Here is a 13,983-nt window from a genome sequence, read left to right on the forward strand (position 1 = left end):
CGGTATTGTCAGTATCATATATTAGGAATAAAAATAATGTATTATGCTCGCCAGAGGCTCGCATAATACAATTTTTATTCCTAATATATGATATTGACGATACCGAAAAACACTGGTAATAACATATATATATATATAAAATATAAAATATATTGCTTAATGAATATTACAGTTGTGTCTTTTGTATCATCCCTACAAAAGGCTTCATGTTTGTATTTATAAAATTTGTGTTTAGAAGTTTGATCCAAAAAATTAAATCACATTATTATTATTTTTTTTTTTTCAGGCTGTGCAACTGGACTTCTACCCCATTGTTGAGCTAAGAATATTGAGTAACCATGGCAATCCAGAATACACCTGTTTGTATCGATTCCGTGTTCATGGAATGCCATACAAAAAATAGAATGATTGCTTCAGTAAATAACACTGTCAAAAGACCAGACAAAAGTCAGTACATTGTGACAGTGGCAAGAATGTACCAATATGGTCCTGATATTAAAAACCCCAACCAAAAACTAGTGTAATCATCAGCTAAACAAATAGATCAGATTCTCACATATTCTACTTCACGTGCAGTATCTTTATTATGTGTATACCCAAATAATGGTAATCATTGTCAAAAAAGCAACAGAAAAATAATCAAATTTTAGACACTGGTGTTGCATTTTCTCTGTTTAATATTTACAAATGTGAACAGAAACATCAAATATAACTGTTAACTTTAAATTGTTAATTAAAAGAATCAGTTTGCCTTGCTGGCTTTTTCCCAAGTTATTGAGTCATGCATATGCATCCAACCACTACTTGAACAGTATCTTCTGCGTGCCCCCCCCAACTTGGTTTAAATATTCCACCGATAGTGGGAGGTCCGAGAAAAACAATTCACTCTAACATTAAAACAAAATCTTGATAGTAAGTAGTTGGTTTTCAAAAACATTTTAGGTTAGTCTTCCATCAAACTTTTCATATCTAAAAACAAATTTGGTTCAAAGATCTATAAAATTTTCATATTAAACAGAGAATCTCAACCGCATTGGAATAACTGTCAGTATAGACAGTCACAGAATCAAATAACATTCAAATTACTCTCCGATTTAATTGACTATGGTTTTAAATTTCATATTGGTGGCATCAAATAATATGTGCTTTCTGGTGTCATTAAACATGTATTATTTAATGCCATTTAATTGAAAAGTATGGACTTTCCTTTATAAAAAAAAAAAAAAAAAAAAAACGGAAAAAAAACAAAACCCTACCTCTTGTGACTGGCAATGATTATCTAACATTTGACTTAATTTTTTGACTTTATTTGTACTGGTATTTTTTGCCATTTTGGTGTATTATTGAATTCTAAAAAAAAGATATAAAAAAAATATTCCCACTTCTCATTAGTGCTTTATTGATGTCCTTGTATTAAATATGTCTTTGTGATTTGTAACATTCACTATATTAGTATATTATGCGTGGTGTAAATATTTGTACTTTTGAATGTTCATTAAAAAGCAATATTTATGCAGTCAGTTAAAAGGGTTGAAAAATTAGCTGGACTTTCAGGGTGAAGTTTGAAATATGAATTGGCATTAGATGCTTTAATTTACATATACCACAAATCCTTAGTCATTATGTTTAAACAGTTCTCTTATACCACCCTTGGCAAATCATTTAATCTTTCTGTTGCATATTATATCCTTGCCAAATAGTAAAAATAATTTAAAATTTTAAAGTCTCACAATTTTGTTACACAAAGTTAGTATTTCATAAACAACCCAAAGGTGAAACATTTTACTAAATTGTTAAGCTTTAAGAACAATATGGCTACATCTGGTTGTTGATTGGCCATCAAAATAAAATTTTTACGTTTGTCCATCCGTCCATCTATACACAGCTAAATGGATTTTTTGTAGAACTTACTTGAGCCAGATTCACAGTTGGGTGCACTTCTTGTATATTATTGTCTATGGCATATCATTATATAAACCATATTCTAATACTAGTTCATTAATATCCTAATGCTAGGTCATTCATCCATCTCCATTCCACTGTTGTTCTTAAAGTGTCTTATAATATATATATTCCTTTTGTTTTAATGTGTATGTCTTTTGTTTTTTTAACCTGCATATTTATTCAAGTGTTGTGTTCATGATGCGATATATGTGAATCTCATTTGTGTTAATCTCACTCTTTTGCTTTGGAGATTGTCAAATAAAGTGGCAAACATAACCAACACCATACATGGCAATAGAAGAATTGTGCTAAATATTATGTGGGTTTTTAAAAATTATTCCTATAGTTGGTGTGAACTTTTAGAATAGATTTTAACTGTACAGCATTTTATCGGTTATTTGTTTCAGGGAGCTTTCTTTTAAAGTCAACTTGGCAGTTGTAATGCATTAACTCTGCGTCTTCAGTATCTAAAATCAAATAGTGTCCAACAGGCTACTTCTTTTTTCTTTTATATTTTATTTATCTATCCTAAATCTCTGCCTTTTCACAAGATCTGTGTTGCAATACATTATATATTTCAGTAAATTTGTATCATTAACCACAAGATGTATATTATATCAAAATACATTGCCTTGGTTTTGGTTGTTAAATTTGTTATTTTTAAATTATTATTATATAGGCAAAACTATTGTTAGTATTGTGCAATATTATTCAGTTTTGTTTTTGTTTTATCAATATTACTGTACATTTGGTTGTTGACACTAAAAATATAACGTGTTCTATGTGGGGAATTAAGAAACTTTAAATTTATTGATATCTATAAAGCAGTGTAATGCATACATATAGCACTTAATTATGTTGATTTTTAAAACTGATTTTTCAGTAAATTTGAAAACATCAAGATCTCTCTTCTTTTAAACAGGGTAATAGTATTGGAATGGATGGTTAATTTTAGCTTTCAATTTAAATGGTAAATGATACATGCATACAAAATTACTACTTTATGTTAAGGGTCCACATTGTTTGAAAACCACATTTTAACTGACTGTCCTGAATCTTTTTACAAGAGAATCTGTCCTGGAAACAGATGATTTTAGGTGATCTCCTCTCTTGTTGTGATGTATATGATCACCAAGTATATCCAAGCAATCTTCCCCGAGTGCAAATATGTTCAGAATGTGGAGCAGGTTTACACAATGAGAATCTTTCTCTTTTTTTGGCATATCTATTAACTTATTTTCTTTAGTTTCTTTAAAATATGTCTCTAGCATAACTATTCCTGGTGAACTAGAATATTTTTATTGTTAGTTTTTGTCGTGTTTGCTTAATTTATTATATACTATGTTATACTAATAGAATGCTTCATTTATTATCATTCATTTATACAGTATCCATAGTTCATAAATAAAGAAATCTTATCATAATTTAGCAATGTTTGTTTTGACTCATTTTTAAAGGTTTGAGTAGATGCTCATTATCACCATATATATATCGACCCAATCTCCCTGTTTTAAATAATATATTTTACACATGTCAGTGTAGTTCAAGTTAACAGTTAAACTTTATAAATATTATATATGTAGATTTAACTACTTTAATATTCTAATGATAAAGGTGTTTAAAATTTTAAATATTTAGAAGTTTTTACTTTATATAGTATTTTGTGTCTTGTTTTTGTGGAACACATAACTGAACTCTTTATATTGGGGACCGGCGTCGTGGCAGGCCATCGGTCTACAGGCTGGTAGGTACTGGGTTCGGATCCCAGTCGAGGCATGGGATTTTTAATCCAGATACCGACTCCAAACCCTGAGTGAGTGCTCCGCAAGGCTCAGTGGGTAGGTGTAAACCACTTGCACCGACCAGTGATCCATAACTGGTTCAACAAAGGCCATGGTTTGTGCTATGCCTGTGGGAAGCGCAAATAAAAGATCCCTTGCTGCCTGTCGTAAAAAGAGTAGCCTATGTGGCAACAGCGGGTTTCCTCTAAAAACAGTGTCAGAATGACCATATGTTTGACGTCCAATAGCCGATGATAAGATAAAAAATCAATGTGCTCTAGTGGCGTCGTTAAATAAAATAAACTTTACTTTTTTTACTTTATATGGGTTGGTGGTTCTACATTATTACAACCTGACAGTGATATTTTCCCAAAGACCACTATTTCTGGAATTTTTTAATTTACATAAATGCAAAATATAATAACCTTATTTCATTTCTCTGAGATAGAAAACAAACTCTATACCTATGTTGTAACAACAATGTTATTCAATAATAACAACATTAATTAGTCACTTCTGTGCCTAAGACCATATAAATATATTAAATAAATATGTTGTATTTTAACAAAACTGCAATATTTACATGATAGGAAATCTCACACATATTCATGCTAACAAAAGGTATTGGTTTACTCAAATCTGGTCTTATTTGTCACTATTTATAATGGATCTTTATAAATAAAAAGTGTCATAGATTCATGCACATTCGTATATCTTTCTTAATCTCCTACATGCATTTGTAAAAGTATATTCAAGAGTGATGGCAGCAGAATTGTCAATTATTCCTTTGAATCGGTTATTCCTCCTCCACTTATAGCAAATGTAGCTTCATTTTCAGGTAGGTCAGGACTGAAAAATAAATTGAAATTGTATATTAAATGTTTGATACCAGTTTTCATATCAAAATGTTCTAAGAAAAAACTAAAGTTTTATTCAGCAACAAGGATAACCGAAAACCGAGTACCTGTCATATATTTTTGCAATTCGGTTTTCACCTCTGCCCTTCCTTAGGGATATTCTGGTGGTAGAGGCATGTGCTAAGATGTGTCCTCCAATTGGCTTCTTTGGATCGGCTTGGAAACTAAAAAGTATTCCAAAATTAAATTTAATCTTTGGTGCAATTTGCAGTACCTGTACATGTACATGTAGGTATGAAGTAATAATTTAGTTCATTATAACTTTTAAGGTATGCACCTAACTTTTTAAAAACAATTAATTTTAATGCTGTTTGCAAATATGTAAATTATTAAACATTTTAAATAAAATTTGTGTCTCCAGAAAAATTGTTTTATTTAGTTAGGTGCTTAAGTGACTGACTGATGAAACCTATTTCAAATGGTAGCAAGTTTTATATCCTATTTATTACCGATAGTCAATAATTGTGTTTTAAACAATGAGACCCAGTGAAATCATCATCAGTTAAATTTTACGATAGTATGTGTGACATCAATGTTATGGTTTCTGTAGAAATTTACAATCTATAACTTGATATGTATCTTTAAAATTATTTTAAAACTTACGTCATACCAGCACCAGGATCGGCAGTCATTTGGTTTGTAACAAATACAGCCACATTATACTCTGCAAAATACTGTAATAGTTTTAACCATTCATATTGATTTTTTTTTTTTTTTTTTTCTTTTACAGATAATTTTGCTATTTTACTATAAAATCTCATATTATTAAATGGTCAAATTTAATAGCATAATACTAACTTACGATTGTCTACATTTCTTTAAAAGCTGTTTGGCTGTAACATGGGTTTCAGGTTACTGAAATATAAAATTTTAAGCAAGCCCAAAAAAAAATAAGTATTTTGCTAGCAAGCTAAAAAACTAAGTATTTTGCTAGTGTCTAGGATGTAATAACTACAAAGATATGTTATTCAAAAATTTACCTTCAGCAGTTTTTTGTAGTCTTGAGAGAAGTTGTGCTAGTTTTTGTTGACGATCTGCTAACTCTCCTCTCCCACAAAAGTCCACTCTAAACAATGCCATTATGGAGTCAACAATCTACAATAGGACATTTTATTTCTTATTAAATTATGACTGTATGGAACAGTATTATTCCAGTTATTAATTCAGTAGTGGGTAAGTGATTTTTCATCTCTTGTTGAATCATACCTTTATTCAGCGATATTTTTAGTGCTGCCCTTATAGAGTAAAAGAGCCCAGAGGGTTGAAAAACACTGAAGCTCGACTAATTTCCCAGAACCTTCCACATTCAGGCCTACCCATTAAAGTAATCAATTCGGTAAGGAGTCATCAAAAATAACCTTTGACATACCAATAATTTGAATACCCCAGGTTCTTCATAAAATTTTGCAGCAACATAGTCCATTAGTTCATACTGATGCTCACCTGTAAAAAAAAAAATTGGTTAACTATTGCCATATGTATTTCAGGAACAACTGCAATGAAACCTGTCTTAAACCAGACCCTGTCATAATGGGCAAAGTTTCATGATCGTGATTTTTCTAAATTTGACCCTCTAAACACTGGATCCTGTTTAAATCAGATAAACAGTAGGTCCCCGGGCGTGATCCGGTTTAGACAGGTTTCACTGTATATGGAGATGCATAAACTGTTAGATCTTTTAATATTAAACAATTCAAATGGTTATTATTCCTTTAATTGGAATTTGTGATGCAAATTTGGATGGTTCACAAAAATAATTTGTAAACCAAAGGACTGATATTTTACCATCTGGTGGTGATATGGTCAGATTTCATAAATATATATTTGGAAAGGCATATACATGTAGATACATTAGATATCTGGGATATGTTTTAGTTTATTTATATATTTAAAACAATAGTTTGTAGTTTTAGCATTCTGAAGGGATTATTCAGGGGTCAGTAGGTTTTAACACCACTAGATATTAAAGGAATTCATTTCGGCTGAGGTAAGGGTGAGGAATGCAGGGTATATTAAATATTTTGGTTACATTAAACAAACAATTTGTTTTCTAACATTTGTCCTAATATATACATGTATTATATAAATATGTTTCCTGGTGGTTTAAAAATGGTCACCACATGCAAATATCAATTTCAGACAAAATAATGATGCACAACAAATTACTAATTAGTGCTTGATACATAACTGATTAAAGATGATTATACCAATGTATCTTACTTGTATAAGCTCTTGCATAAAGCACATTGTCAAGGACTGCATTTTGATCCAAGTTAAATCTATCTGCAATACTTCTAAGTCTGTCAGGTCGACTGACTTGTTAAGAAACATACATACATGTACAATACATATATACCACTACTAAAGTCAAAATATATTTCAGTTACATTTTAGAAAACCTAAAAGTAAACCCCACATAGACACTGTCATAACACCTCCACAAATATACATACCGGTAACATTTTTAAAATTACATATACAAATTTTTAAGTTTTAAGTACTTGGATAAACAACTGATTGGGAGATTTAAAGTTACTGTAGTTATTTTAATTTCAGGTTTGCAGAAACTCTTATTATTACATGAAGGTGCGATAACTAACATTAATATTTTCTTTCTAACATTAAATAATTTGCACCTATCCTCAGCACATATTTGAAGAGAAAAAAGTATTATATATTTATAGACACCCTCCAACCAAATAAAAAATAATATCCAGTACCTCCCTCACCTGTGGAAAAAAAAAACCTTAAGCAAAACCCCCACCTCAAACTAACATATTTATCAAAATTAACTGCATGAATTTCCCAGGGATATTAAAGGTAGGGTCAACTCAAACAAGAGCCTTATGTGTTGGAAAGATGCATACCCGGACCACCAACACATACTGTCACTTTAACAAATGAAAAACGCGTAATTTTAGAGTTAATAAAAAAACATGATTATTCCTGCTAACTGGGGGCAGCCATTTTGTTTCGCTTTTTGTGATGTCCGGTGGTATAGCTTGGAGCGAAGTGACATCAGCTCCGTCCATCTCCTCTATGCACAGTGTAAACAAACGCTCTAATTTATGACAAGGCGCTTCGCTTTCATCAACCTGACTTGTAAAACAACATAAATGACTTGATAGTATAATAAACTATTTAACTAAATATATTTCAGGTTACATCAATAGAACGAAATGGAGTTATAGTATTTTTCTTTTTTTTTTAAATCCAAAGAAAACATGCATACTATTAGGCCTATTGGTAGGGCACGTTCGAGCAAAAACTACCACTCACGATACCCAAGTGATACTTTTCTTTTCTTTGGGACAACGTAATTGGTCAGTTTTGTGATTTTAGATGGGAAAGTCTACTTAATCAAGGGTTTTATAGAATTACTTACAGTAATAAAGCATGGCGGTTGGTAATGTCCATTACGATTTGAGGTGTATCTGTGCTGTTATCACACAATACCCTGTGATCTTCATAAAAGAGGCACATCTTTTTAGTGTGTCTAGACACAGTGTCTGGGGACCGTCTAAATATACACATGCCACTCAGGAACCACAGGTACAGGCCACGGAAAGAAAAGACCAATTACCAAGAAAACACTCCCAATTATTGTTTCAGTACGTGGGTTAATTATGTACGAAACATAATACAGTTATCTCAACACTTTGACAGTGGTGGTTTATTTTGTATTGAAAAATAATATATAATTGGTGTTGGCTTACTAGGATGGATATTATTACAGAACATTGTGAAGCATCCGCAAAAATCAGGTACGTTTTGTTTCTTCAGTTCGAAGACTAATTCCCGACGTGACAAGTTAGGTATTACGTAACCACCAGCTAGCCAGAGGGCATATTCACTGGGATGGTACAAAATGGCTGCGCCCGTTATATTTAATAGCCATCACATTTAACCGTTTTATTAATTAACTATATGATTATACTTGTTGATATTAAGCAATAATGTGCATTATATATCGTTGAATATGCATACCAGGCCAAATGCCTTAATTGTCCCCTCCTTTAAAGAAAAGAAATTTTGTTTCTCCAGTCAATACAAACCAATATTTCTTTTTGAATAATGATAAATTAGAGATCATACCAGGGCCAAATTTCACAAAACATTGTAAGCCTAATTTTGCACATAAATGTATACAACTCGACCACAATTCTTATTTCTACTATAGTACAACAAATATAGTTTGAAGTACACATATTTCATTTTCTTTTGTCCTTAAAATGCTCCATCTTCCATAATGATGTAATTTTCTGCGTGAAATAGATGTCAAACATATGTAAATGAATTATTGGTATAACTTCTCATTGCAGACGTTTTGTAAAATAGGCGGTTTGTAAAAAGGATACAATGTATTTTCTGTATCAATAAAAACAACTTTTCCTCCTGTATAACCATTAGCACCTGGAAGCTGTGCAGTAACTACAAAATAATAAAAACAAGTACACTTTAGTAAATTCAGAATGGTTATACATCCAGTAAATGTCCATTTTAGTGCAGTATAAAATGTAAATTTTAAAATCAATCAAGTCTATATATTGAACAGACCTACCTGTATAATTGGTTAAATAAAAACAGTTAAAAACACTGGAAGAATGGAAACAACTATGTAATAAATTTTATGTGTTTGTTTTAATAACACGTCCCTCTTGTAACATTTTGTAATGTTAAGACCACTATCCCACTAAAATTACGTCATCAATACACCCACACCACCCATATTCTCAGCTTTCCCCATCATAATTATTATCAGGTAATTTGACAAATACTATTGGATTTTCTTTGTATTGATAATGATAAAATGACTGATGGGTTTTTGTTGTTGTTTGTTTGGGGTTTTTTTTTTTGGGGGGTGGGGGGTTCAGTTATGTAGATAAGTTAGTAATAAGCCTCCATGTTAACAAACTACATGTATGTACAAAATAGAGAATCTACAGCATACTTTTATTAAAAGTTACAAGAGAACAACAAACTATCCCTCTAATTTCATGCAATAAAATCTTTGTTATAGAAGAATTTTAGGGATTAGGAATTCTTTTATCATTACTAGTTAATTCTATCCCTGTATCCTTGCACAATATATTATTTAATGACAGTTATACATCATTACACAATATATTATTTAATGACAGTTTATAAACAGACTTTTAAAAGCAAATAGTCATGCATGATTTTAATTACCACAAAGTGTATGTGACAGCTGTGTTTTTCCAGTCCGGAATTCTCCAAAAGCTTCAGTAATTGCCATCGACTCAATACCACCACGAAGCAATTTACTGTAAGAAAAAAAAAAAATTCTGCAATCTACCTGTATTATATACATTTACTCCCATTAAGCTTGTCCATTCAAAGAATAAATACCTAGTGGAATATTTGCCTAGTAATTAATTTTAAGAGAAATTAAAAGTTCTTTTATACCCATGTTAATAGATAATGTGGTTAAAAATTATGTCTCAAAATATCTGTGCACTTTATATTTGCATAAATATAATGCATTGTAGGTAACATTTTAAAAAAAAAGTATTGATGAAGAGGGTGTGGGTGGGTGAATAATTTAGTCTGATCTATATAATATTAAAACAGGGACAAGTTTTTGTTTGTGTTTTTAAATATATTTGACACAAAGCTGTTGTGGTTAGAAAAAATCTTTATGTACAAATAGGTTTATAATGTCATAAATTATTTGCAACATTTTGATGAATTCGGGAATTCATGATTCTGTAATCATATATTTTATGAAAATATTGCAATATTGCAATATTGCACGGTTAAGGTATGTCCATATTCATGTATGAAATTATTTTAGAAACTATAACAATAAACAGCTAAAACAATATTAATGATATACTCCAATTCTTGGCTTCCACTTGATACTTTAAAAACCATTTTTCTTTTATCTGCATATTCAAGAGCTGTCAAAAATCCAGGATCCTGTCAAAACAAAGAAGCATAAACAATGGTAATTTCAAAACAACTGGCATCATTATTACATTATTCAGGTAGAATTTAAGATATAATATACGGTACTAAATGTGAACTTAAAGCTGTAATCCCTAGGATATATATATATATATTTTTTTTTATTTAACAAAATAGAACCGATTCTCCAAATTCATTTAATTCCCATTACAGAACATTCTTTGATATCATTTTATTGTAATGATTATTATAATCATGGTGACTTAAAATATACATGTATTTTCCATTTTAATAGTTTTAACATTTATGTTTATACACACATTCAGTTTTCCAGCAGCTTCTTTGATCTTCTCCATTTTGGCTTCTGATATGCCTTTAATATTGCACAACTTTTTTCGTGTAGTCATTTGTATTCCCTACACACAAAAAAAAAAAAAAAAAATCAAACCATTGATCAACAAATATTAACATACAATCAATTATATTGTAAACGTTCATCAACATTTAAGCAATAAAATGTTGCATAAGTTATATAAAACTTGAGTTGATCGAGGATACAGTTTTGATCGTCGGGTGTTATTCTTTCTTACCTTTATTGTACATATTCCTGACTGCTTTAGTTTCTTAATGTCAGCTACATTCTGTAAGTAAATATACTATTTATTAACAAAGAATAAAAATTAGATCCCAATAGATTAACCATAAACTACTGTACATGTTTATCTTTTCTGTTTATATTTCCTTTAACATTTGGCATTAAGATTGTCTAGTGATATATTTATGATGACATAGAAAATTATTCAGTATTTATTGGGTGGGCTAAATAAAACAGTATTGTTAGGAATTTGGCTAATGTTTTTTGACAATGTTAAAAATTCAGGTGGGGTTTCTTTTGGTAAATTAAATAAATATTTATTAAAAATGTAATGTCTTGAATGAGCTTTCTTGAAAATGTATTTTGTCAAATTCAACAACAGTTTGTAAGCGATTAATGGCAATGAATATGTCAGAGAAGATATTTATTCCCTTCATAAATAATAACTTTTCCTCTTTTTAGATGATCATAATGTTCTTCATTTTTGTTAGTGACATTTTTCTGGTCTTGTTTAAAAAATGACCATGACATCTACATTTCTACCAAAAAACTCTTAAACCACATTCACTCTGTCCAAGACGTTTTTTTATTTATATCGGGCAAAAATAATGGTCATGTAATGAAAAATATTTCTCAGCAAAATAGTGAACATGTAGTCAAACCTGGCTATGAAATCAAAATTAACGCACACACCTTTCAAAAAATAAATTTTAAAAAAAAGAGTGAGGAAAAAATATAGCATTTATATGCATCTAGTTTTACCATAAAGTATGATAACTGCCTATATATATATATATATATATATATATATATACTGAGTATTTTTTTTATTATACTGGTATATGATCTAATTCAACATATTGCTGTACTTACAATGCCATGATTCTGGAGTTGGTCAATGTCAACAAATAATGATTCCTAAAACAAAAGTATGTGTTATTATAAACTGCAGTAAGCGAAACAAAAAGAAACTTAATTTTTATAAATACTTTTTTTCTAGACAATTATGAGTTTAGATATAAATTGCTGTTTTGATACATTTAGAGACTTCATTGAAGAAATTATAAAAACAAAGACTTCAGTAGTTTACTTGATTACAAATAGGTACTTGTGTGGAAATTATTCATTATTCTTAAATACATTTACTGAATCATAGGAATTTACCTCGTCATCATCATTCACTAAATCTTCTTCTACAACCTGATCTTCTGCCTCCATTGTAATTAAAACTGAAAGTAATTAAAACCTAACATAAATAGTCTAAACAAATTCATATATACTGTACATGTGTATATATATATATGTATACACACACAAATAAAACATTCAAAGTTTAATATTCAAAATTTTACCCCCTTAAATATTTAACTTTTTTATTATTTGCTTGTTTTTCAAAATGCACTGATTTTTAGTGCATCTATTTGAAGAGTTATTGAAAGTTATACACCAATTGTCATGTCATAAAGTTGAATTATATATATAGGTAAGTTAAAACTTTATAAAAACATTTTTTATTATGTTAACCTAGATAATATTTAATAGTTCAAAGGAAAATGCTGCATTCTCCTTATTGATTTCCAATTTTGTTTTTGTAAAATTATGTAAAAATGGCTGTTACTTTAATGAACTCAGGTGGCATGATTATTAGAAAATTAACCACCGACCACAGCATTGGATTTTGACATTAGAACTAACTAAAGATTAAAGTATGGTAAGCAAAATTGATTGATTATATTAATTGACACTACATTGGATAAAGTTTATAAGGTGCACTGGCATAGGAAGTGGGGGAGGGGGTATGTGCCCCCCACTTTGTAGCACCAGCAATGGTTATTATATATTTATACATGTCTTTATATATACATGTGTGTGTGTGTGTGTCCCCCCCCTGTCCCCCAACTTTTTGGCACCTTCCTACGCCAATGAAGTGACGGTAATTGCATCAGATGACTCCAGTGGCATTAGCTGGTTAATAACATGTAGGGGCCTATGGTAAGTTTAATGTTATGACTGGACTCAGGAATATTCAAACTAATGCTCTGTGGCATCAGATTTAGGAAAAAATGTGTATTTTAGACATGGTAGCAGGCTACCATTTGGTTGTCGACGATTTCCGAAGTATTACAGTCCTCTCTAGCCCTCCCCAACAACATATCAATAAGGGGAGGGCTAGTGATGACTAATGCGACAATGGCAAAAAAACAAACAAAAAAACAACATGCCACCCTTTCGTAATTTTTCAAGAAATATCCTGCATCTGCCCTTGGATCTTATATGTTTACTCTATAAGGCAGTTCATACAATATTTATATGCTGTTAAAAATAGTTATTGTTATCTATACACTGTATTTCTATGAACAATTTGCGAAAATGTGTTGTTCATCATATCTTTGGGTATTCTTGTTCAAATTAAATAATAAATATACGACCGAGACATTATATTCGTCTGCTATTTGAATATTATTTTATTAAGTTAAACATACAGATTTTTTAACAACTAGAAACATATTGATATAGGGATAGGCATATTGTTATTATTGACATTTTGACATTTGCATTGTGCCACCGACACTTTGAAGTTGTGATGTGTTCACTTTGTATCACTAAAAATATGAAAGCAATCTATAGTTTTAATCTATTTGTTAAAAACTGTTCATTTAATTATTATTAACTAAGTAATTACTTAATTTTACCAGCTTACATAATCACAAATTATCAATATAAGTCTCAGATCGGCCCATAAAATCGTACAGATTAATTTTGTCGTCTGCTGTAAATTTGATCACATGATACCGAGTGGGCTGTAAAATTTATCACG

General features: G+C 30.3%; 2 protein-coding genes across 7 annotated transcripts in view; one reads left to right on the forward strand and one right to left on the reverse strand.

The window, feature by feature from the left end:
• Positions 1-3,368, forward strand: part of LOC121379967 (SUN domain-containing protein 2-like) — a 41,990-nt gene extending 38,622 nt beyond the window's left edge. For all 5 annotated transcript variants that reach the window (XM_041508667.1, XM_041508669.1, XM_041508666.1 and 2 more), the window contains one exon: positions 287-3,368. In XM_041508667.1, the coding sequence (XP_041364601.1) occupies positions 287-403 (117 nt within the window). In that variant the 3' untranslated portion in view covers positions 404-3,368. The remainder of the gene's footprint in view (positions 1-286) is intronic.
• Positions 3,369-4,190: 822 nt separating this feature from the next.
• Positions 4,191-13,962, reverse strand: LOC121378937 (meiotic recombination protein DMC1/LIM15 homolog). 2 transcript variants are annotated; one of them, XM_041507331.1, is made up of 14 exons: positions 13,867-13,961; positions 12,330-12,394; positions 12,039-12,083; positions 11,161-11,211; positions 10,891-10,986; positions 10,500-10,582; positions 9,833-9,927; positions 9,001-9,073; positions 6,863-6,954; positions 6,012-6,085; positions 5,623-5,737; positions 5,246-5,306; positions 4,690-4,806; positions 4,191-4,574 (listed from the first exon to the last, which is right to left on the reverse strand). In XM_041507331.1, the coding sequence occupies exons 2-14, from the start codon at positions 12,381-12,383 to the stop codon at positions 4,505-4,507; spliced, it is 1,026 nt and encodes a 341-aa protein (XP_041363265.1). In that variant the 5' UTR covers positions 12,384-12,394; positions 13,867-13,961; the 3' UTR covers positions 4,191-4,504. The 2 variants fall into 2 exon arrangements, 1 of the variants encoding a protein (XP_041363265.1); XR_005958783.1 differs by lacking the exon at positions 5,246-5,306 and having other exon boundaries at positions 13,867-13,962.
• Between the last annotated feature and the right edge of the window lie 21 nt (positions 13,963-13,983).

The sequence above is a fragment of the Gigantopelta aegis genome, chromosome 8 (assembly GCF_016097555.1).
Source record: "Gigantopelta aegis isolate Gae_Host chromosome 8, Gae_host_genome, whole genome shotgun sequence".
Lineage (NCBI taxonomy): Eukaryota > Metazoa > Mollusca > Gastropoda > Neomphalida > Peltospiridae > Gigantopelta > Gigantopelta aegis.

Bases quoted from the DNA above. Each gene is read 5' to 3' on its own strand.
- LOC121378937 (XM_041507331.1), bottom strand. From the start codon at position 12,383: ATGGAGGCAGAAGATCAGGTTGTAGAAGAAGATTTAGTGAATGATGAT. The intron at 9,074-9,832 runs GTAATTAAAATC...ATTATTTTGTAG, and splicing joins GCTGTCACATACACTTTGTG to TTACTGCACAGCTTCCAGGT. The intron at 5,307-5,622 runs GTAAATTTTTGA...AGTATTTTGCAG, and splicing joins ACTACAAAAAACTGCTGAAG to AGTATAATGTGGCTGTATTT.